This window comes from Microcaecilia unicolor, chromosome 4 (assembly GCF_901765095.1).
Source record: "Microcaecilia unicolor chromosome 4, aMicUni1.1, whole genome shotgun sequence".
Classification (NCBI taxonomy): Eukaryota; Metazoa; Chordata; class Amphibia; order Gymnophiona; family Siphonopidae; genus Microcaecilia; species Microcaecilia unicolor.
In genome coordinates, this window is record NC_044034.1 from 286,834,270 (window position 1) to 286,856,795 (window position 22,526).

General features: G+C 45.2%; 1 protein-coding gene across 1 annotated transcript in view; it reads left to right on the forward strand.

Annotated features, from left to right (window-relative positions):
• The window catches only part of LOC115469697 (STE20-like serine/threonine-protein kinase), a 233,442-nt gene that overhangs the window by 27,578 nt on the left and 183,338 nt on the right, over window positions 1–22,526 (forward strand). Inside the window, 2 exon segments of the mRNA XM_030202484.1 lie at window positions 2,109–2,303; window positions 12,761–12,842. Of these exon segments, the coding sequence (XP_030058344.1) occupies window positions 2,109–2,303; window positions 12,761–12,842 (277 nt within the window).

A 22,526-nucleotide genomic window follows, 5' to 3' on the forward strand; every position in this document is an offset into this window, starting at 1 on the left:
AAATCAGAAACGATCAAGTCTAAGGACGACCATCTCTAGGGACGACCTAAATGTCAAGATTTGGGCGTCCCCGACCGTATTATCGAAACGAAAGATGGACGCCCATCTAGTTTCGATAATACAGGTTTCCCCGCCCCTTCGCCGGGACGTCGTGTGAGGACGTCCTCAGGAAAACGTGGGCACCCCTTTCGATTATGTCCCTCCATGTGACGCACACAACATAAAGAATACTATCATGGTGCCACCTCCACCCCCAGAAGAGCAATCCTTTCCTGAAGAGTCCCTCTTAACGAATCCTCCCTCTGAAAGCCCCCCCCCCCCACTCCTCTGTAGGCCCTCCCCCCCCATGGCCTACCTTAATTCCCTGGTGGTCTAGGGGAGGATGGGCAGGAGCAATGCCCACTCGTTCCTTCCTATGCTGGCTCCAGGTTCAGAATGGTGGTTACTACCTGTAGTGGTAGTCTTGTGGTATTACCACTAGAGCTGAGAACCCTAGTGGTAGTACCACGAGACCAATGCTATGAGCCATGGCCACATTTTCAAACAAAATCGACATAGGTAGTAGCGAGTGGGGATTATTTCTGCCTGTCCTACCCTAGACCACTAGGGCATCGTTAAGTTAGACCTAAGGGGATTGAGCAGAGATGCAGCCAGGTAGCTCAGGAGGGAAACAATCGCTTCCCCAAATGGACTTGCACCAGCACCTATTTTTCACGCTATGTGTAAAATATGCGCCGGCACCGTTACCAATCCGCTCGCCGCTCCTCCCGACACCTCAACCTGGCTACACTTCTGGGATTGAGGTGTCTTCATCAGGCTTGTCTTCAACAGGGTTTTTTCTGGAAGGAGTCTCTTTGGGGGGAGGGCTATTTGAGAGATGGGATGCTCATGGGGGACTTTGGGAAAGGGTGGATGCGGAGGCTATGGCAGTCAGCATTAACAGCATGAATTATTTTAATCGCCATTAACATTTGCACGTTAAATCAGAAACAGTGATTAATCAACAGCACTAATGCAAAGTTCTTGCAGTTGCTGACAGCTATTTTCCTCAGCCTGCAGCAGCCCCCTTGTACACTACCTCCCATTCCTACCCCTTCTCAGCACCTGTTTTCCCAGACACTTAGTAGCTTTCTCCAAGATCAGCCCAGTGCCCCTTGCTGAACTCAATTATTCCACCTCATGCAAAAGTCTTACTTGCACAGCACGGGAACCCCTCCACCAGCTCTACCCTTCCTGTGACTAGAGCTACCTTCTTGTTCCCCCACTCCCACTGCTTTCCCATTGGCTGGATCCTACCCATTGTCTCTGGAAGCAGGCAGGAGAACTTTCTATCTGTTGCCCATCCCTCTCCTCCTCATCTCTCCCTCATGTTTTTTCTCCATTCTTTTGTTCCCTAATCTCTTTCTCCTCCAGCTCTTTACTCGCTTTTCCTCCTACCGGAGCCATCTTTTTCTCCTCCAGCTCTCTACCCTCTTCCCCTCCTGCCAGAAGTTTCCTGAAACAGGGCCCCCAAGAGGCAATGGGAACTCTGACCATGCAAAGTACTGCCTGTCCTTACTACCCCCTCCCCTTCTTTTGAGTAGAAAGCACAGGAGTGTAAGGAAGAGGGAGGGGCTGCAGGACAGTTAATCCTGATTGTGCTAAGAGTCTTTATGACATGTGTTGCTGCTACCAACTGCAGAAGGCAGTGCTGAGTGGTTCATCTGTCCTGCTTCAGCAGCCCGAACCATCTCCTGTTACCACAAGTTTTCTACTCCAATGTGGAAGAGTGAAAGATAGGTTCTCTGAGTGGAAGACTAATCAAATGCAGGAAATTTCCAGGTGTAATCTGTATTCTTCTCTTGCTGCATGATAGCTCAGGATTCGTGTGCCTTGGAAGACAATAGAGAGAAAGGTGTGCATGTACAGAGAAAACTGGAGAATCTCTCATCATGTGTTAATAGGAGGTTATATGTGTGTATGGGAAGCAGCAGAATTTCTCATCATGTGTTTTGCACCTGCTGTAAAATGACTGTGGGGGAGATATGTGTTAGAGTAAGAAGAGGAGAAATGTGAGTACAGGGGAAGCAAGGATGTCTCTCTCATCACATGTTCCTTTCTTGATGCAGGATGGCTCCAGAAGTGGTACTCTGTGAGACCTCTAAGGATGTCCCCTATGACTACAAAGCAGATATATGGTCCCTGGGAATTACTCTTATTGAGATGGCTGAAGGCGAGCCTCCCCATCATGAGCTTAACCCTATGAGGGTATTGTTGAAAATCACCAAGTCAGATCCACCAAGACTTTGTGTCCCTTTAAAGTGGTGAGTTTATCATGTGACAAAGCAAAAGCTCCATGAATTCAACCCCATCACAGACCTGTAGACATACCCATTATGGTTTATCTTTCTTAACCTAATAGGACTCTCCCCTTCCTGATTTTCTAAAGATGAGCTGGGCAATATTGAGCCCATGGCGCTTAGTGGTTTCTGAAATGCTGACTTGTGCAGGCATTTTGGACCTGGATATTCAATTCATGTACAGGGGAAACTGGGGCACTGAATGCACCTGGAAGTTATCTGGGTAAAGGGTTATGGATTTGATATACTGCCTTTCTATGGGTACATATATAATATGCAGGTACTACTGATAACTGGGCATATTTAGGACTGCTTTTTATCTGGGCATCACTCTTAAATATTGGTAGGTCCTAGATAACTTTTATGTCTGCCCTGACCATGCATCAGACCACCCTGGCATTAACTGAATATTAACAATCAACCAAACAGTAGGGATGGGTGACGGCTTCTACAAAGACCAAAGTCTCAGAGTAAAAAGCAAACTTATTCACAAAGCACCAACAGTAGAAGCAAAGTGATCAGACACGGTCCATGTTTTGGTGGGAGTGCCACTTGCCTCAGGGGTCAATTTCTGAATGGTGTTATAGTACTGGATACACAGTTGAAGAGCCACCTGTTGAAAGTTAACAAGTCCCCCCCCCCCCCCCCCCCCCCCCCCCCGGTCACAGGAGGGGAAATTAGCACCACAAAAACCTTGACCTAGGTCATAGGGAAAACACAATTTATTTTCTCTCTCTCTCTCTCCGGTCACAGTGTCATAGGGGATCACTCTCCCACTGCACTCAAATCCCATATCACCTGCAGTCAACCTGGGAGTGGGTAAATTTTCTGGAATAGAAATCTGGGGTATTGGGCTTCAAAATCTCGGGGTGTCACTTCACTCCATCCAGAACACCAGCTCTCACTGTCTTGCCAATGACAACACTACACTCCAGGAGTTTTATAGAATGCAACACATCTTTAACTTCAGCTGTCAAACAAGTATGCCAGCTCTTCTCCTATTTAAAGTCCCATTTAAGATCATTAGCAATGCTCTTGGTTCTGTCCCCACTCCTGTCCTTTTACCCATCCTTTTGTGTCAGCAAATAATCCAAAACTGCTTTATTACTCCTGACTTCAATCCGCTACTTTCAAGCACAGACCCTTTAGGCTGTCCTTCCAACAGTATACCTCAAAGGCCTACACTCCTGCCTTGTACAGGCTTCCCCTGTCTTGGTCCTGCTCCCAGACTGGACTCCCCTTCCCTGAAGCTGTCATACCCTCTCCAGTTGCCATTTATAGGGGCAGCAACTGCTCCTTTAGCCAGCTTGTATTTATTCCTTCATTCCTGGATCCCCCAATGCTCCCTAGGGTCCTGGTGAGGATACAGGCAACTAAAGACCTTGTGTACCTCCTTACAACATCTTTTATTAAACCCAAACTCTGCTGTGACTCTCTACAGGGATACACTTTCTTTCTGTAACTTATTTCACTACCACTCTCCCTTGGGCTGGGCCTCCTCCTACCCAAGGACATCCCACCAATTCAGCCTTCTGGTGTGGACCTCCCTCCCTCCAGGGCCTCTGGAAAGGTCTATCATACATAAGCTTAGTAATACCATTTCATGGGGTATTACACTCTCTCCCAGTTAGTGTCCCATGAGGGCAAGGAATTCTATCTCAAGTTTTTGTTCTCCCTTTCCTTTGAAGCAACACAAACTCCACATTAACACTTTATTCACACAATAACATCATTTCAACCCATCTTCTTCATTGGTATTTGTCACTCCTCTCAGTGACCCGTAACCTTTTAGAAATATTTTTATTTATCATCAACATTTTTCTCACACCACTTCATTCCCCTCCAAGTAAATTTAGCATTTACTCAGAACACATTTTTCAATTTTCAGCCATTTCCATCTGGACATGTTATAACTGATGTCTTTCCTTTTTTAACTAGGATCTCTTCCTTCAGAGAGAACCTTTTTTTCTCTTTACCTTCCAGTTTTATGTCCAGCCTCAGAGCTAGTTCAACATGATACTGTTTGTGCTTTTCGTGCCACGCCTCCAGAGTCTCTAATCACGGCTGGGCACTACTCACACAAATACAATCCCCTCGACCGGTACCTTAAAAGAACCAGACAACTGGAAGCACTATTTAGACTGCAACAAAGACAAAAGAGACCAAGGAAGCGCTTCCAGGGGGTTAACACTGGTTTATTTAATTATCCAGAGATTAGGATAAAAAAATAAGAAAATAGTCAAGTATAGTCTAGTATAGAAAAGAGGAGAAAAACATGAATTGACAATGGAAAGTGGTCAGGTCAGGCTCTCTATCCCCTGGCATGGGGCAGAGTGCACTATACACTGACCAACTTCTTATCTGGCAAAGACATAATATATAGAACTTTCTCTTTCTCTTGAGGCTAGAGTAGCAGACTTGATGGAGCTGAGGGAGACAGAGAGGTACATAGAGGAGACCTACAGGGATGTTGTAGAGAAGTCCCACCTCCAGTCAGGTAGCCCCTGTGCTACCTTGGGAGGGAGGGTCTCCTAGAAGGAGAGCATCACCCTGGTGAAGTAGGAAGTACTCCTGTAGCCAGGACCTGCCCACCAGTGGATGTATTATCCTTTCGCACCGAGGATATATCTCCAAATGTTGCCCGGGAGGGAAAGGTTAGGACAACTGTTGTACTTGGTGATTCGATCATTAGGCATATAGATAGCTGGGTGGCTGGTGGACGTGAGGATCGCCTGGTGACTTGCCTGCCTGGTGCGAAGGTGGCGGACCTCACGCGTCACCTAGATAGGATTTTATATAGTGCTGGGGAGGAGACGGCTGTCTTGGTACATGTGGGTACTAATGACATAGGAAAATGTGGGAGAGAGGTTCTGGAAGCAAAATTAGGCTCTTAGGTAGAAAGCTGAAATCCAGATCCTCCAGGGTAGCATTTTCTGAAATGCTACCTGTGCCACGCGCAGGGCCCAAGAGACAGGCAGAGCTCCAGAGTCTCAATGCGTGGATGAAGACGATGGTGCAGGGAGGAGGGCTTTAGATTTGTTAGGAACTGGGCAACATTCTGGGGAAGGGGGAGCCTATTCCGAAAGGATGGGCTCCATCTTAACCAGAGTGGACCAGGCTGCTGGCATCGGCGTTTAAGAATGAGATAGAGCAGCTTTTAAACTAGAAATGGGGGAAGGCCGACAGTCGCTCAAAGAGCATGGTTCGGGATAAGGTATCTTTCAAAGATATCACCATAACAGGGAAGATAGAGTATCCTGATAGTGAGGTTGCAAAAGAGATTGTAGTAGATCGGGTATCTTAAATAACAATAAAAATCAGACAAAAGATTGCCAATTAATACTGTCAGTACTAAGCATGATGTACTTAGGAACACAAACATAGTTTGAAATGTCTATATGCGAATGCCAGGAGCCTAAGAAATAAGATGGGGGAGTTGGAATATATTGCACTAATGAAAAATTAGATATAATAGGCATCTCTGAGACCTGGTGGAAGGAGGATACCAGTGGGACACTGTCATACCGGGGTACAAATTATATCGTAGTGATAGGGTGAATCGGATTGGTGGAGGGGTAGCATTGTATATTAACGAGAGCCTTGAATCAAATAGATTGAAAATTCTGCAGGAAACAAACACTCCTTGGAATCACTGTGGATTGAAATTCCATGTGCAAAGGGGAAAAGGATAGTGAGTAGGAGTGTACTACCGTCCGCCTGGCCAGGACGAACAGACGGAGGCGGAAAATGTTAAAGGAAATCAGGGACGCAAACAAACTGGGCAACACAATAATAATGGGGATTTCAATTACCCGCATATAGACTGGGTTAATGTAACATCTGTACATGCAGGGACATAAGATTTCTTGATGAAATCAAGGACAGCTTCATGGAACAGCTAGTTCAGGAGCCGACAAGATAAGGAAAATACTAGACTTAGTCCTTAGTGGTGCTCATGATCTAGTGCAGGGGTAACGATACGAGGGCCGCTTGATAACAGTGATCATAATATGATCGGTTTGATATTGGCATTGAAGGAAGTGAAAACTAGGAAATCAAGTACGCTAGCGTTTAACTATAGAAAAGGTGATTACGACAAATGAGAAAAATGGTGAAAAAAAGACTGAAAGGAGCAGCTCGCAGAGTAAAAAACTTGCATCAGGCGTGATGCTGTTTAAAAAACACCATCCTGGAGGTTCAGGACAAATATATTCCACGTATTAGAAAAAAGGGAAAAAAGACTAAACTCAGCCGGCGTGGCTAAACAGTAAGATAAAGGAAATCATTAGAGCCAAAAAACAATCCTTCAGAAAGTGGAGAAGAGAACCACGGAAAGTACAGGATAAGATCATAAGGAATGCCAAGCCAAATGCAAAAGCGGAGATAAGGAGGGCAAAAAAGGACTTTGAGAAGAAATTAGCGTTGGAAGCAAAAATACATAGTAAAAATTTTTTAGATACATTAAAAGCAGGAAACCGGCCAAAGAGTCGTTGGGGGCCGCTGGGACGAAAATGGTGTTAAAGGGGCGATCAAGGAGGACAAAGCCGTATCGGAGAAATTAAATGAATTCTTTGCTTCGGTCTTCACCGAGGAGGATTTGGGGGGGACACCGGTGCCGGAAAGAATATTGAAGCGGGGGAGTCGGAGAAACTAAACAAATTCTCTGTAACCTTGGAGGATGTAATGGGTCAGTTCAGCAAGCTGAAGAGTAGTAAATCACCGGGACCTGATGGTATTCATCCCAGAGTATTAATAGAACTAAAAAATGAACTTGCGGAGCTACTGTTAGAAATATGCAATCTGTCCCTAAAATCGAGTGTAGTACCGGAAGACTGGAGGGTAGCCAATGTTACTTCCGATTTTTAAGAAGGGTTCCAGAGGAGATCCGGGAAATTATAGACCGGTGAGTCTGACGTCGGTGCCGGGCAAGATGGTGGAGGCTATTATTAAGAATAAAATTGCAGAGCATATACAAAAACATGGACTGATGAGACAAAGTCAGCACGGATTTAGTGAAGGGAAGTCTTGCCTCACCAATCTAATGCATTTTTTTGAGGGGGTAAGCAAACATGTGGACAATGGGGAGCCGGTTGATATTGTATATCTGGATTTTCAGAAGGCGTTTGACAAAGTGCCGCACGAAAGACTCCTGAAGAAATTGCAGAGTCATGGAATCGGAGGTAGGGTATTATTATGGATTAAGAACTGGTTGAAAGATAGGAAGCAGAGAGTAGGATTGCGTGGCCAGTATTCTCAGTGGAGGAGGGTAGTTAGTGGGGTCCCGCAGGGGTCTGTGCTGGGTCCGTTGCTTTTAATGTATTTATAAATGACCTAGAGATGGGAATAACTAGTGAGGTAATTAAATTCGCCGATGACACAAAATTATTCAGGGTCGTCAAGTCGCAGGAGGAATGTGAACGATTACAGGAGGACCTTGCGAGACTGGGAGAATGGGCGTGCAAGTGGCAGATGAAGTTCAATGTTGACAAGTGCAAAGTGATGCATGTGGGTAGAGGAACCCGAATTATAGCTACGTCTTGCAAGGTTCCGCGTTAGGAGTTACGGATCAAGAAAGGGATCTGGGTGTCGTCGTCGATGATACGCTGAAACCTTCTGCTCAGTGTGCTGCTGCGGCTAGGAAAGCGATAGAATGTTGGGTGTTATTAGGAAGGGTATGGAGTCCAGGTGTGCGGATGTTATAATGCCGTTGTATCGCTCCATGGTGCGACCGCACCTGGAGTATTGTGTTCAGTACTGGTCTCCGTATCTCAAAAAAGATATAGTAGAATTGGAAAAGGTACAGCGAAGGGCGACGAAATGACAGTGGGGATGGGACGACTTTCCTATGAAGAGAGGCTGAGAAGGCTAGGGCTTTTCAGCTTGGAGAAGAGACGGCTGAGGGGAGATATGATAGAAGTGTATAAAATAATGAGTGGAATGGATCGGGTGGATGTGAAGCGACTGTTCACGCTATCCAAAAATACTAGGACTAGAGGGCATGAGTTGAAGCTACAGTGTGGTAAATTTAAAACGAATCGGAGAAAATTTTTCTTCACCCAACGTGTAATTAGACTCTGGAATTCGTTGCCGGAGAACGTGGTACGGGCGGTTAGCTTGACGGAGTTTAAAAAGGGGTTGGTAGATCCTAAAGGACAAGTCCATAGACCGCTATTAAATGGACTTGGAAAAATTCCGCATTTTTAGGTATAACTTGTCTGGAATGTTTTTACGTTTGGGGAGCGTGCCAGGTGCCCTTGACCTGGATTGGCCACTGTCGGTGACAGGATGCTGGGCTAGATGGACCTTTGGTCTTTCCCAGTATGGCACTACTTATGTACTTATGTACTTATGTACAAAAGAGCAAGAGAGAGGGAGGGAGGGACTTTTCCCTCCTTAATTAGCATCTTGTAAATACAGTCAGGATACAGTCAGGATCTTTATGACAAAGGATGTGCATGGCCTATGTTTACATTTCTTTTAGAAGTTACATTTTGGTCTATTGTCATGAAGTGACAGGGTGTTTTTAGATTAATATCTCTCTTCTGGTCATACCTTCAAAAGAATATATTTCAGGTCTTTTGATCTTTTTGTTTTAGTATATTTCCTTTATTCTTAATTATTATTCTAATTCTAAGAAGAGGAGGCAAGAGTTAATTACTCCTTTTTTTGAGGTCTTGCTTTCTCAGGCTTCTGATAGCCAAGTCATTCGTATTCTAAAGACCAAAGCTGTTTCCCTACAGATAGGTGTTAGATTTCTCTCTTGCCTGCTCAGATCCTATGTTGATATTGTAACATGGGTTTTCTTTGTGTTCAGAGATAACTATTGTTGCCTATCATAAAACTATTGCCATTTGGCTCCAGAGATCCTTTTCTTAAAGGAGTTAGGTCTGCCTCTCCTTTGTGAGATACAGTATGAATCTTTTGTGTTAGACAGAAAGATGTCTTCTGCAAGTGTTATGTCCTCTTTCAGTTACAACAAAAAGAGTCTTTGAAGTGGTCTTTCCTCAAAGGACATGGGAAAGAAACTCTGTCTCAGGAATTCCCTTAGGCCATTCACACTTAGTGGGAGAAACTGTGGGTAAATCAGGTTTATACTAAATTGAACCCACCAATTCCAAATATGAACTTCGAATTTGCCTGACACGTCTAGATTTTAAGTTATACATGCAAAGCCTATTCACTTATAATATTAATGCATTATATATTGGAAATATTCCAACAGACATGCCCGGACCTGTCCGGATGCGCTCAGATAGGTCTATTGGCTGATGTCAGCAGTAAGTATATAAGGCAAGATGGATATACGCAAATGTGGTTAACGATCCGGACAATTTCTCGCTACATATGTGGCAAATACACTGACAGCGCAAGAATCTGACAAAGCGAGTGCGCCTTGCTTACAAGTATTACTTTGACTGTCAATTGGAGATCAAGATAAAAGCTGGGCACCTCATGTTGTGTTGCAAGTGTGTGTACTCTGGGCTAACGCAGTGGTTGAATGGTAAATTGGAATGGCTTTTGCAGTGCTGATGGTTTGGCGTGAGCAGAAAAAAATCCCATTCAGGACTGTTATTTTTTGCATGACTAAAATCGCCGGATATTCAAAGAGAAACAAGTCACAAATTGTGTATCCTGACTGTGAGTCTGCTCTTAAACCAGTACCACACGATGTAGAGAATCCAGTGCCTGCCCCTCCCGCAGCAGGAACGGCAATTGAAATTGACGCTTCTGATCCTGATGAAGAAGAAGATGTTGATTGGCATGATGTATTTCCTGATCTAGAACAACTGGAGGGTCAGCCACACTTGCTGAGCCAATCAGATTTAGATGATCTGGTAAGAGATCTGTCATTATCTAAAGAAAAGTCAGAACTGCTAGCTTCTAGACTTCGGGAATGGAATTTGCTACAATGAAGCACCACAACTTCACACTTTCGTCATCGACACACCAAGTTAGCTGCAAACTATGCAATGGAAAGCGATTGTCTGTTTCTGTACTGATGTAAATGGTCTTATGATGGAGTTAGATGGTACACATGTTCCCGATGAATGGAGGCTATTCAGACACTCTAGCAAAACGTGTTTGAAAGCTGTCTTGTTGCACAATGATAACGAAAAACCATCTGTTGCATTGGCTCATGGGGTTGGAATGAAAGAGACCCATGCTTCTATGGAGTTAATTTTGAAAATGATCAAATACTCTGAACATAAATGGAATATTTGTGCTGACCTGAAAGTGGTAGCACTGCTGCTTGGCCTACAGTTAGGGTACACGAAGCATATGTGTTTCTTGTGCTTATGGAACAGTCGTGATGACAAAAATCATTACAAAATGAGACAGTGGCCTCTCAGGGTTGAGCACACAGTTGGTCAGTACAATGTACAACACAAATCACTGGTCAATCCACTTCAAGTTTATCTTCCAGCACTTCACATTAAACTTGGTTTAATAAAAAATTTTGTAATTGCACTTGATCGTGATGGAAATGGTTTCCAGTATTTGAAGGAGATGTTTAGCACACTGAAAACTGAGGCTAAAATAAAGGCTGGAATTGTTATTGGCCCCAAAATCAACAAACTAATGCATGATGACACATTCAGAACAAAACTCAACCCTCTGGAACTTGCAGCTTGGGATGCATTTGTGTTAGTAGTGCAGAACTTCCTTGGGAACAGACGAGCTGAAAACTATGCTGAACTAGTAGACAACATGCTTAAAGTATATGAACAACTTGGCTGCCGAATGTCATTGAAAATGCATTTCTTACATTCCCATCTTGACTTTTTCCCACCCAATTTGGGACACGTAAGTGACGAACATGGAGAGAGGTTCCATAAAGACATTTGTACAATGGAGAACAGATATCAAGGCCACTGGAATCCCAACATGATGGGGGACTACTGCTGGTTTTTGCAATGGGAAAATATGACTGGTCACAAACGCAAAAGCAGATGCCTGAAGCACTTTTAACAGTACTGGGCCTTGCTGAAGTAAGACTTTTAAACTGGAATACGAGACTTTTTTGAAATGTTGTTATTCCATTACATGTTTATATATTGTTTACTACGAAAACTTGACGTAGATCAGGTAATTGTTGGAGTAAAACTCGTTCTGTTAAAAATTATTCAATGCTTTCCAAGTGCTTAATTCATTTGGGCAGACTTATGCATAACAAAATTTCCTGACGTGTTACAATAATTTTGACTTCGGATTTGGAATATGCACACTGAATTTAGTATAGGACAAATGGTTTTTGCCCAGTAGCACACAAAAGTTTTTGTTGTTGTTGTGCTTTTCTTCTTCTTTCCAAAACCATTTCCCATCCTTTCCCCACATACAACAGAAACTTTATTCAATACACAGTCCCAGTATTCAGCAATATAAACCATTTGTTGTCAACAGTTAACTCAATGTCATTGCTTTCTATTTGTATTTCTCTTTAGTGACTAGACAGAAATGGCCTAAATAGGTAATGTAACTGATAATGTAACTGCGACACAGCAAAACTATGGACCGTATTGGACTTTTATCACCACCCCCTCTTTATTTCTTTGTTGCTTATATTTATGTTTCTTATATGCCTACTACTATATTGTGTATTTGTATTTTACCGAACTGGAGCCCGCCTCTACGGTATTGTGTAAGCCACATTGAGCCTGCAACTAAGTGGGAAAATGTGGGGTATAAATGTGTTAAATACATAAATAAAATAAACTCTGAGTCATCCAGCAATGTCCCATTCACTCATACCATTTTTGGTTGGGCTTACACATTCTTCTGTCTTAAATACTCATTTCTCACCTGCACACCACCCCACCCTAGGTACCCCTCAATCCCACATATATTCCCACTCACAGCCTGACTGGAACTCTAAGGGGGACTCCCAGGCCCCTTCTGCTTTGGAGAGGGATACTACCATATCTTTTGCCTCAGGCAATAATTTGCCTCTGAGTGTTTGTGTGTAACCTTAACCACTGCTGCCTTTTGTAGGAAGATGTGTGCAAAGACATCAGTTTCTGTCCTGCTAGATGTGTTTACAGCTTCACCAAAAGTCACCATTGAGGATAGTTCATAACCTTTCAAAATAACTGTCTACTTACAGCACATAGCATGGTGGAACACTTCTGGGGATGACAGTGAGCTCTAATTCTCCAGACTAGAAATCATTCTGTAGGATGGTATGTTATGGTACTCTGGTGAAAGAGTCGCTCTCTGGCATGTAGAATATTGAGCTGTGGTAATTCTAAGGAGGCAGTCACTTTATATCATGTGACACACTGAATTGTCTTATTCTGGAGAGGGAGTCACTCTGTGTCAAGTGAGATAAAGTTGATATTGGGTGAAAGGAGTCATGAGATGGTGAAATGTGGTGTTTTGAAGAGGGATTTACTCTGAATTACTTTTCTTACTTGGTCCTGCAGGTCAGAGGAATTCAATGATTTCTTGAGGCAATCCTTGGCAAGAAATCCTGAATGTCGTTGGTCAGCAAGTCAACTGTTGCAGGTAAAGAGTCAGCCTGTGGGAACAGGTAATATGAGAAATACTTTAAGAAAGCTTGAAGAGTCAATTGCTTAACAGTAATTTTAATACAAAATGCAGAGTTGTGCATTTTGGACATAGAAATCCAAGACAGTGGTGCACTATAAGGGAGGAGACACTGATGCCTATGAAGTAGAAAAGAGAATTTTGGGAAACTATATCCAATTTCAAGGTAGTGAAACACTATGCTAGGTGGTGGCTAGGACCAACAGGATACTAGGGTGCATAAGGCAAAATATAACTAGTAAGAAAAATAAATAAATAACAAAGGACATAATTGTGATGTGCAGATTGCTATATTTAGTTCTAGAGGTTTATTCTCTGGAAGGACTGCCTCCACAGAGTCAGTGGGATTTGAACCTTTGCCTCCCTTCTCTGTTCAAATCCCACTGACGCTTCTTCTGATCTGGGGCAATTCACATAACTCTCTGATCTGCTGTGTCTCCTGATAAGCTTTCTACTCAGGAGATTAGCATGTAGTTAACCAGAGTATAGAACATTAATGTAAAGACTCAGAACTCTTGAATCAAAATCTTCTTTAATGCAAATTCAAACAAAGAAAATAACTTACAGTTCTAGAGTGCTGAACAAGTCTCTGCCCTACAGATTTGAGTCTGTCTCTACCAGTTCTCTCTGTCTCTCTCACTGCAGAGATAAGCTGGGAGCTTTAAGCACTGGCTGAATAGTAGATGCTGTATATACCTTTAAAAGGTAAAAATGTTATTTTATAGTAGCTTGAAGGGGGAGTATCCAACAAGGTACAGCAAGTCAGCTTACAGATCTTAGAAAAGAATGCTGCACACTCTCAACCCCAATGGAGAGAGAAGGGGCGGGCTACAGCCCAGCATTCACAGGGACAAGGACCAGCCAGTAGGAAAAGTCCCATAAGGCATAGGGAACTGGGACAGGTGCTCAGGAAAATGACAGAGCACTGCAGGAAGACTAAGATTTGTAGTCCAGAGGCACTTCCTGCCTTTCTTAAGGGCACAAACACTGTAAAATACTATAGACAATGCAATCTGATATAAACAATGTCCAATATAAACAATAGGCAACCTGCCTCCATGAAACTGGTAGCAGAACACTCTCCACTGTTTCTGGTACAAACTTAGGGGTCCTTTTACTAGGGTGCACTAATAGATTTAGTGTGTGTTAAATGCTTAGAAGCCCATAGGGATAAAATTGGCTTCTTAGCATTTAGCATATGCTAAATCCATTAGTGCACCTTAGTAAAAGGACCCCTAAGACTAATGAAAGCCATCTGGGGACAGGGAAATCCTACTGTACCATAACATAACTCACCTTGAGCCACTACTACAACAACTACAAAAAGGTGTAAGCTAAATCCAAAATACTGTATCCATATCTGTAAAATCTACAGGTACTTGTACAGGTTTAGTACACGTTTTCAATGTGAATGTATGGACTACTTTCAGTGGGTACTTTTTCTGATCAAAACAACCCACATACTTTGGAAAATTCAAAAATAGGTATATTATTTCAGTCTCTGCCCTAATCTCACCCCTAGGAAAACCGTCAAACAGTATGTTTCAATGAATCTCTATGTGAACAAAAGGTGATACAGCCTTTGTATTGCACAAAATTAAATGCGAGAAAAAGTCCGCGGAAGTGGAAGTCACTACATAGGAGTAGTATAGCCATCAGGGCTCTTCCAAAACAACAGGAGGACGATTGAAGTATAAAAAATCCTTTATTCTTGAAAGGACCCAACACAGCACCGTGTTTCAGCTAAGTGCCTGCCTCAGGGGTCTAAAATCAAAAAATGTACAATATAAATTAAACATCCTATATAATAATTCTCACCATTAACGTTCTGAAGTAGCTGCCTGTGTCTCCTGAGCTAGGCTCCGTAGCCATGCTGACGTCACTCACAGCTGATTTCCCTACTCCTCCCTCTGCCTGGGAATCAGCTGTGAGTGCGCTGCTCCCTGCAACATGACAAGTGCAGCACCGCAGACACCCCCCCCCCCCCCTCGGCACATCACCCAAGCCCTCCCCCTCAAAGACATCAACACCCCCCGGGCACCACCCAAGCCCCTCCCCTCCCAAGCACATCAGCCTCTGCTCCCCCCCCCCCCCCCCCCCCCGTCTGACGTCAGACGCACGAACACAAACTGATTCAAACTTAATCACATCATTCGTCCAAGCCGCACGGCCGAGAAGAGGACTTCAGCTGGCGGGGGTTGAGGTTCCCCGCCAGCACAGGTACGCGATGGCGGCGGGGGAGGGTTGGCAGCGGGAAGGGGGCTCGAGAGGGTCGCAGCAGGGGGGGTCCAGGGGTCAGGAACTCTGAGGGGGTCTGTAAATCGGAGGGAGAGGGGTCTGCAAATTGGAGGGAGGAAGGCAGGGAGGTGGGGTCTGGAACTCAGAGAGAGGGAGGGGGTCTGCAAATCGGAGGGAGGGAGGTGGGGTCTGGAACTCGGAGAGCAGGAGGGAGGGGTCTGGAATTTGGAGGGAGGGGGGGTCTGGAACTGGGGGGGGAGGGGTCTGGAACTCGGAGGAGGGGACAAGAGGGGAGGAATGCACCACCTGTACAAAAACTTAAACAAAAAACAAAAAACGGGGGGGGGGGGGGGAAGACCCTGCAACTCGGAGGAATGGAGGGAGGGAGGGATGACGACCCTGGAACACGGAGGAAGGGGGGACACTGGAACTTGGTGGGAGGGGGAGGGGAACACTGGAACTGGGTGGGTGGGAGGGAGGGGCACCAGGCACACACACTCTCTCTCACAGACACACACTCACATACAGTCTCACTCACTCTGTCACGCACACACACTCGCAAATTCACTCTCTCTCACACAGTCACTCTCACACACACTCTCTCAAACATACACACTCCGAGGAAAACCTTGCTAGTGCCCGTTTCATTTGTGTCTGAAACGGGCCTTTTCTACTAGTTTATATATAAAAGAAAAATACATAAACAATGAAAATATCAAAACCATTAGAAAACGCTAAAATAGATAATAAAAAGCTAAATATACAGAGAATAAAAATGTAAACATAAGAATACACATATGTAAGATATATAATATATAGGAGTTTATCAAAATTAGAACTAATGTGATGTATTAGAAAAAGGAGATGCATACAAAAGGAGCATTACTAGTAAAAAAATACACATAGAGAGGAAAATGCATCTTTATTCAATGTCTCAATAGTTAATGCCCTATGTGAGTAAAATACATGCTGTCTGTAATAGAGAAGAAAAAGATGAAATAAATGGAAAAGAGAGGGAAAAGGGGGGAGAAAAAAATATATAATGTATACCTTAGAGAGAAAAGCAAAGTAATTTTGTAGGAATGTTGAAAAAATAAAATGAAGTAAATGCAGAAGAAAGTGACCATGGTACGGATGTCTATACCTTGACTTGTTTCAAGATTTGAATTATTATTGGTTTTGAGTATTTTATTGTTGTTTCATGTTTTTTTTTCCTGAAGTTATGGGCAGGTACTTTATGTGCCCTTTCTTTCTCAATGTCCTTCATAAACTGAATTGCCAGTAGATTTTACAGAATTGTCTCCATAAATTTTACTGGATCACCATCTTTCATTCTCTCTAGAATGTCCAAAATTCTGATTGTTATTATTTGCATGTTCAAAACCCTTTTTCAGTTCAGCATGGTTTTGATAGTAGTGTCAAAGTAGTTTCCAACAAGGAAGCTTTTCCTTTATCTAGTCTCTTTTAAAATCAAGAATTGTCATGTTAGGGAAGCCACTTCCATTGTTAATTTCTTTAGCAACCAAATGATTTACTATCATTAGTGCTTTCAAACACTGAAACTTCTACATGATACTGGTAAGGGAGGTTTCAGTTTTCGTGCCAACAGCTGCTTTTTATGGTGATGGAGTGTAGACCTTTGGATTCCATGTGACATTGCAAAAGCTACCTCTGGCCATGACAATTACTCTTGGGACAAGTATTTGAAAGAGAAATCAATTTTACTTTTAGTTTTTTTTTAATTATTATATCATTTTTATTGGTACAGAAATACAGCAAATCAAAACCACATTATATCATTTCACATGGCTTATTTCCCCAGCCCTACCAACCTTTTCAAAACCAAAATAACCAAAACATGACATTTCCCCCTATGATATACCTCCCCCCACCCAATGGTGTAGCTGACTCCTGCACTGTCATCTGTTCATATGGCTGCCACATTTTATTAAATGGCTCCATTCTGCCTCTCCTTAAAGCTGTTAGTTTTGACATTTTTTTTGTTACATTTGTACCCCATGCTTTCCCACTCATGGCAGGCTCAATGTGGCTTATATGGGGCAATGGAGGGTTAAGTGACTTGCCCAGAGTCACAAGGAGCTGCCTGTGCCTGAAGTGGGAATTGAACTCAGTTCCTCAGTTCCCCAGGACCAAAGTCCACCACCCTAACCACTAGGCCACTCCTCCACTCCATTTGGTATAAGTAGTCCACTTTATGACATATCACCTGCATCTCCGGGAGGGCTCTTTGCTTCCAGGCTCTGGCCACTGCCAACTTTGCCGCTGTTAGATATTGTGTTGCCAGTCTATAAGGAGAAGCTTTAATCTTTGATGGCTTAAAATGAAGAAGGCAATGTTCCATCATGCATGGGTACCCACCTTGTATGACTCGGCTTATCAGCGAGGTCACTGCCTTCTAAAATTTTTGCACCTTTGGGCACTCCCTCCATATGTGCACAAACGTGCCTCTCCCCCCACATTCTCGCCAGCAATCTGCCGAAACCCCAGCAAAAAAGTGCTGGAGCCTATCCGGCGTATAGTACCACCAATAGAATATTTTGTATCCATTTTCTATCATAGATTGTGCCAGGGATCTATATCTATAGCCTCTTGTCCATGTCAGTCTAGTGTATGAGCAGTTTAACACACTCTCCCACCTGTTAATATAGAATGTTTGCGGATCTGCCCACTGCAGCAGAGCCAAATACAGACAAGATATACTTCCTCTTCCTCCCCCCCTTTTTAGGGCTACTTCTATCGCTGTCTCCGCTAGTTCCAGCTCCTCCTGATCCCGGGATAACATATAGTTCCGCACACAGCAATAGTACACCTGATCCCTATCAGCTAACCCATATTCCTCCTGAAGGCTTTCAAAGCTAACCATCCTGCCCTTTTCCCATAACTGCTCCAATATATATAACCCCACCTGCCCCCAATCCCGATATACCTTCTCTGTTTCACCCAATGGGAACCCCGGAGCTCTACAAATGGCGGTCTGCAAGAAGTACTTTCGTTCTTGAAACCAGCTCTTCCTTATTTGATACCAGGTGGCTAGCAGGTGGCCCATTTCCATCGGAACCCTGTGCGAGGTAGCCAATAGTTCCTTCCCCGGAAGCCATAGAACATCTCCCAAAGACCTGCTCTTTATGTTTCCTTTTAAACTCTTCTACCTGCACACTTATTGCAGCATTTTCAGAAAAGAATCTATTTCCTAGCCAACTGCTAATCCCATACAGCAAGCTATTACCATGAAGAGAACTTGAAGAACTGTCTTCTAGTGGAATACTGCAGACGCAGTCCAGAAAGTGTGGAATCAAAGAGTTCAGGTTAGAGACAGACAGGCATCTTTGTGTCAGTAACAGTTCAATAATGTCAAGTAGCACTATTACCACAGATTTGGATTGTTCTACTAGCTCTGTAAAAGTAGTTTGAAAAATACCTAAGAGAGATTTTATTTTCTGAAAAACTGGATTTTCATTTATGCCCTCAAAAAGGTTTGGGTCAGTTAAAGTACAATCTACAGCATCTGAAAGGCAATAATTATGTTCACTATTAATTATTTTGATCCAGTACATATCACCTCTGTCCATATAGCGAATGCTACATACCTGTAGAAGGTATTCTCCGAGGACAGCAGGCTGATTGTTCTCACTGATGGGTGACGTCCACGGCAGCCCCTCCAATCGGAACACTTTCTAGCAAAGTCCTTTGCTAGTCCTCGCGCGCCGATGCGCACCGCGCATGCGCGGCCGTCTTCCCGCCCGAACCGGCTCGTGCCGGCCAGTCTCATATGTAGCAAGACAAAGAGAAGGGAAGACACAACTCCAAAGGGGAGGCGGGCGGGTTTGTGAGAACAATCAGCCTGCTGTCCTCGGAGAATACCTTCTACAGGTATGTAGCATTCGCTTTCTCCGAGGACAAGCAGGCTGCTTGTTCTCACTGATGGGGTATCCCTAGCCCCCAGGCTCACTCAAAACAACAACCATGATCAATTGGGCCTCGCAACGGCGAGGACATAACTGAGATTGACCTAAAAAATTTTCCAACTAACTGAGAGTGCAGCCTGGAACAGAACAAACATGGGCCTAGGGGGGTGGAGTTGGATTCTAAACCCCGAACAGATTCTGAAGCACTGACTGCCCGAACCGACTGTCGCGTCGGGTATCCTGCTGCAGGCAGTAATGAGATGTGAATGTGTGGACAGATGACCACGTCGCAGCTTTGCAAATCTCTTCAATAGAGGCTGACTTCAAGTGGGCTACCGACGCTGCCATGGCTCTAACATTATGAGCCGTGACATGACCCTCAAGAGCCAGCCCAGCCTGGGCGTAAGTGAAGGAAATGCAATCTGCTAGCCAATTGGATATGGTGCGTTTTCCCACAGCCACTCCCCTCCTGTTGGGATCAAAAGAAACAAACAATTGGGCGGACTGTCTGTTGGGCTGTGTCCGCTCCAGATAGAAGGCCAATGCTCTCTTGCAGTCCAATGTGTGCAGCTGACGTTCAGCAGGGCAGGAATGAGGACGGGGAAAGAATGTTGGCAAGACAATTGACTGGTTCAGATGGAACTCTGACACAACCTTTGGCAAGAACTTACGGTGAGTGCGGAGGACTACTCTGTTATGATGAAATTTGGTGTAAGGGGCCTGGGCTACCAGGGCCTGAAGCTCACTGACTCTACGAGCTGAAGTAACTGCCACCAAGAAAATGACCTTCCAGGTCAAGTACTTCAGATGGCAGGAATTCAGTGGCTCAAAAGGAGGTTTCATCAGCTGGGTGAGAACGACATTGAGATCCCATGACACTGTAGGAGGCTTGACAGGGGGCTTTGACAAAAGCAAACCTCTCATGAAGCGAACAACTAAAGGCTGTCCTGAGATCGGCTTACCTTCCACACGGTAATGGTATGCACTGATTGCACTAAGGTGAACCCTTACAGAGTTGGTCTTGAGACCAGACTCAGACAAGTGCAGAAGGTATTCAAGCAGGGTCTGTGTAGGACAAGAGCGAGGATCTAGGGCCTTGCTGTCACACCAGACGACAAACCTCCTCCATAGAAAGAAGTAACTCCTCTTAGTGGAATCTTTCCTGGAAGCAAGCAAGATGCGGGAGACACCCTCTGACAGACCCAAAGAGGCAAAGTCTACGCTCTCAACATCCAGGCCGTGAGAGCCAGGGACCGGAGGTTGGGATGCAGAAGCGCCCCTTCGTCCTGTGTGATGAGGGTCGGAAAACACTCCAATCTCCACGGTTCTTCGGAGGACAACTCCAGAAGAAGAGGGAACCAGATCTGACGCGGCCAAAAAGGAGCAATCAGAATCATGGTGCCTCGATCTTGCTTGAGTTTCAACAAAGTCTTCCCCACCAGAGGTATGGGAGGATAAGCATACAGCAGACCCTCCCCCCAGTCCAGGAGGAAGGCATCCGATGCCAGTCTGCCGTGGGCCTGAAGCCTGGAACAGAACTGAGGGACTTTGTGGTTGGCTTGAGATGCGAAGAGATCTACCAAGGGGGTGCCCCACACCTGGAAGATCTGTCGCACTACACGGGAATTGAGCGACCACTCGTGAGGTTGCATAATCCTGCTCAACCTGTCGGCCAGACTGTTGTTTACGCCTGCCAGATATGTGGCTTGAAGCACCATGCCGTGACGGCGAGCCCAGAGCCACATGCTGACGGCTTCCTGACACAGGGGGCGAGATCCGGTGCCCCCCTGCTTGTTGACGTAATACATGGCAACCTGGTTGTCTGTCTGAATTTGGATAATTTGTTGGGACAGCCGATCTCTGAAAGTCTTCAGAGCGTTCCAGATCGCTCGTAACTCCAGAAGATTGATCTGCAGATCGCGTTCCTGGAGGGACCAACTTCATTGGGTGTGAAGCCCATCGACATGAGCTCCCCACCCCAGGAGAGACGCATCCGTGGTCAGCACTTTTTGAGGCTGAGGAATTTGGAAAGGACGTCCCAGAGTCAAATTGGACCAAATTGTCCACCAATACAGGGATTTGAGAAAACTCGTGGACAGGTGGATCACGTCTTCTAGATCCCCAGCAGCCTGAAACCACTGGGAAGCTAGTGTCCATTGAGCAGATCTCATGTGAAGGCGGGCCATGGGAGTCACATGAACTGTGGAGGCCATGTGGCCCAGCAATCTCAACATCTGCCGAGCTGTGATCTGCTGGGACGCTCGCACCCGCGAGACGAGGGACAACAAGTTGTTGGCTCTCGTCTCTGGGAGATAGGCGCAAGCCGTCCGAGAATCCAGCAGAGCTCCTATGAATTCGAGTTTCTGCACTGGGAGAAGATGGGACTTTGGATAATTTATCACAAACCCCAGTAGCTCCAGGAGGCGAATAGTCATCTGCATGGACTGCAGGGCTCCTGCCTCGGATGTGTTCTTCACCAGCCAATCGTCGAGATATGGGAACACGTGTACCCCCAGTCTGCGAAGTGCCGCTGCTACTACAGCCAAGCACTTCGTGAACACTCTGGGCGCAGAGGCGAGCCCAAAGGGTAGCACACAGTACTGGAAGTGACGTGTGCCCAGCTGAAATCGCAGATACTGTCTGTGAGCTGGCAGTATCGGGATGTGTGTGTAGGCGTCCTTCAAGTCCAGAGAGCATAGCCAATCGTTTTCCTGAATCATGGGGAGAAGGGTGCCCAGGGAAAGCATCCTGAACTTTTCTTTGACCAGATATTTGTTCAGGGCCCTTAGGTCTAGGATGGGACGCATCCCCCCTGTTTTCTTTTCCACAAGGAAGTACCTGGAATAGAATCCCAGCCCTTCTTGCCCGGATGGCACGGGCTCGACCGCATTGGCGCTGAGAAGGGCGGAGAGTTCCTCTGCAAGTACCTGTTTATGTTGGAAGCTGTAAGATTGAGCTCCCGGTGGACAATTTGGAGGTTTTGAGGCCAAATATCCTTGCCGGACTATTTGGAGAACCCACTGATCGGAGGTTATGAGAGGCCACCTTAGGTGAAAAGCTTTCAACCTCCCCCTGACTGGTAGGTCGCCCGGCACTGACACTTGGATGTCGGCTATGCTCTGCTGGAGCCAGTCAAAAGCTCGTCCCTTGCTTTTGCTGGGGAGCCGAGGGGCCTTGCTGAGGCGCACGCTGCTGACGAGAGCGAGCGCGCTGGGGCTTAGCCTGGGCCGCAGGCTGTCGAGAAGGAGGATTGTACCTACGCTTACCAGAAGAGTAGGGAACAGTCTTCCTTCCCCCAAAAAATCTTCTACCTGTAGAGGTAGAGGCTGAAGGCTGCCGGCGGGAGAACTTGTCGAATGCGGTGTCCCGCTGGTGGAGCTGCTCTACCACCTGTTCGACTTTTTCTCCAAAAATATTATCCGCACGGCAAGGCGAGTCCGCAAACCGCTGCTGGATTCTATTCTCCAGGTCGGAGGCA